At 56.1% G+C, this 2,420-nt stretch overlaps 1 protein-coding gene across 1 annotated transcript in view; it reads left to right on the top strand.

The window, feature by feature from the left end:
* Positions 1-77: 77 nt before the first annotated feature.
* The window catches only part of LOC104509593 (DNA damage-binding protein 1-like), a gene marked incomplete at its 3' end in the record, with an annotated part of 6,380 nt that continues 4,037 nt past the window's right edge, over positions 78-2,420 (top strand). Inside the window, exons 1-4 of the mRNA XM_010151577.1 lie at positions 78-181; positions 340-426; positions 1,328-1,467; positions 1,581-1,678. Coding sequence (XP_010149879.1) covers positions 78-181; positions 340-426; positions 1,328-1,467; positions 1,581-1,678 — 429 coding nt within the window. The remainder of the gene's footprint in view (positions 182-339; positions 427-1,327; positions 1,468-1,580; positions 1,679-2,420) is intronic.

Raw genomic sequence — 2,420 nt, 5'->3', positions numbered from 1 at the left:
GCCCCCCTGCCGCTCTGCAAAGCACCGGGTCCCCCCGTGAGTTTGATCAGGAGTGGGGAAACTGAGGCACAGGGGGGATGGCGATTTGGACAAACTCTTCAACGGGCTCCGGGCAGGAGCGCGGCAGCTTCCGCTCGCTGCTCGAGAGCGACGTGAAGGAGGAGCTTGGTCACCCCGAGTAGTCAGCAAGGTCCTACCTGGAGATCTGGCTTCGTTAGAGGTGAAACGGAGCCGATCTGTTAATGATTTGTTCGTTATAAACGGGTGTCGGATGGACGCAGGGTAAATTCATGCCTTGCTCCGTGTCTAACGCTCTCAGTGCGGATTTTATCCTCGCAGCAGGAGCGAGATGCAGGTTCTCTCCGACGCTTTAGGCCTTACGCAGGGCTCCGGCTTTGTTCTGATCCCTGGGGGTCTGACCCGCGTGTGCGTGGGGAGGGGGACGTTCCCGAGCTGCTGCTTTGAGTCCCTTGCAGTTTATTAATGGCAATCAGAGGAAAATACCCCAAAAAGGGGAAGTTTGTAGAAAATAAAGTCAAAAGGCTTGAGAGCTGCTGTGGTGGGGGGGTAAAATCACCCGGAGGCTGCGAGGGGTGAGCCAGGAGGTGCCCAGTTTTCCTGCCGGTGTTCGTTGACGGAGCTGACAGCTCCAGGGAGGGGAAAACCACCCTTAAACCCCGATCTGGAAAGCGGTAAGGTGTAGTAAATAAGGTGAACAGCTCCATTTTTTTAAGTAGTTCCACGAATGTGCCTGAAGAAACCCGTTTCCCTGTGATTTAGGGCCTTTTTCAGCTTTTGAGCCGTGAAATTGTATGTTCGAAGCCCTCTGGGTGCGCTGGGGGCTCCCGCCTCTTCTCCCCGTGCGGCTCCCTGAGCGCTTGCGGGCACAGACCACCTTTCCCCTACAAAGGTGCTGATTTGGGGGCTTCTTCCCCACCCACCACGTATTTCGGGCGAAGCCTGCGTGGATTCCCTGCCTGGGAAAACCTCTGTGAGCATCGGGTTTGGTTGAAACTCCCCACTGGGTTAGGAATTACTGGAATGGTGGAGCCATCGGGGTTTGGGGGAGGGATATTCGATGAGCAGAGTATGTTTCCTGAGGAAACCTGGCTGCAAAGCCTGAGGAGCGTCGAGGTGGGAGTGCGGCTGCTCTGCACCGCTACAGCAGAGCCCCATTCCTGAACGCCGTGCTGGAGCCGGAGGTGGCGACGGTATACGGAGCGCCGCTCCGGCCCGGATTTGTAGAGCTGCGCCTCAGATGAATGAGAGTCTCAGAAAAATCACTTGTCTTGCAAAAACAGGTTCTGAGAGTGGCTTTTTGGCACAGGGATCACCCGTGGCTTCTCTTTCAGGACCCTCAGGGTCGCCACGTCAAGACGTACGAGGTGTCCCTGCGCGAGAAGGAGTTTAACAAAGGCCCGTGGAAACAGGAGAACGTAGAGGCCGAAGCCTCCATGGTCATCGCAGGTTGGTCCTTCTCTCCTAAAGATCTTCCCTCCCGTTTCTCTCCGGCGGCTGGACACCCCTCCTGCTGCACGGGATCGCTGATAAGCCGTTTGTCTTCTCCCCCCTCGGCGCAGTGCCGGAGCCTTTTGGAGGTGCCATCATCATCGGGCAGGAGTCTATCACCTATCACAACGGAGACAAATACCTGGCCATAGCTCCACCCATCATCAAGGTGAGCGACTGCCGGGATCTAGACACGCCTCCCGCGTAATTCCTCTGTTCCCAGGCGTCTCTCCGAGTTTGGGACTAGTAAAAGAATTTCAGCTGCTCCTGCCTCCTGCTTGCTCCCGGAGGTCTGGTGGGTGTTTCGCACGACGCCCGCTCTGTGGTTCTGGGGACGGGGGACGCATGTGCTGGTGGCAGCGTGTGCCTGTACTCTCTGCAAAGTGCTCAGAAACGGGGCAGCAAAGCTGAAATTGTGCTTGGGCCCCAGAGAAAGGGATTAATTTGGAGGTAGTGCATGGTTTGGGCACGGGGCCAGGCCGGAGCCGTGGCAGGAAAAGATGTAAATGAGCCTCTTGGAGACTTGAGTCCGTCGGGGTGTGATTGGGGCACTTGTTCAAAGGAAAAAAAAGACTTAGAGAAGTTGAGCTTGGGGTTTTTGACAGAGGGACGGGCCAGTTCCCACATTTAAGCGGAGCAGGAAGCACAAATGGCACGGCCGAGGTGGTGCTCGGGGCTGGCAGGGGGCTTGAGCCATGATCAAAAGGTCCTTTTAAGCTGGAAATCATGACTGGCTAGAAAAGAGCGATGAATTTGGGGTAAAGGAATACTAATATTGTAACCTACAGGCTCTCGGACCGCTCCTGGAGCTCTGTGATGGAGAGGGTGATACAGTGGAGCAGGAAGAGCAAGTCCTTATAGAATCACGGGATGGTTTGAGTGGGAAGGGACCTTAAAGCCCCCCCAGCCCC

Source organism: Eurypyga helias, unplaced genomic scaffold (assembly GCF_000690775.1).
Source record: "Eurypyga helias isolate BGI_N326 unplaced genomic scaffold, ASM69077v1 scaffold34135, whole genome shotgun sequence".
Taxonomy (NCBI): Eukaryota; Metazoa; Chordata; class Aves; order Eurypygiformes; family Eurypygidae; genus Eurypyga; species Eurypyga helias.
The sequence above is the reverse complement of the archived record's forward strand: the minus strand, read 5'-3'. Positions and strand labels throughout refer to the sequence as shown.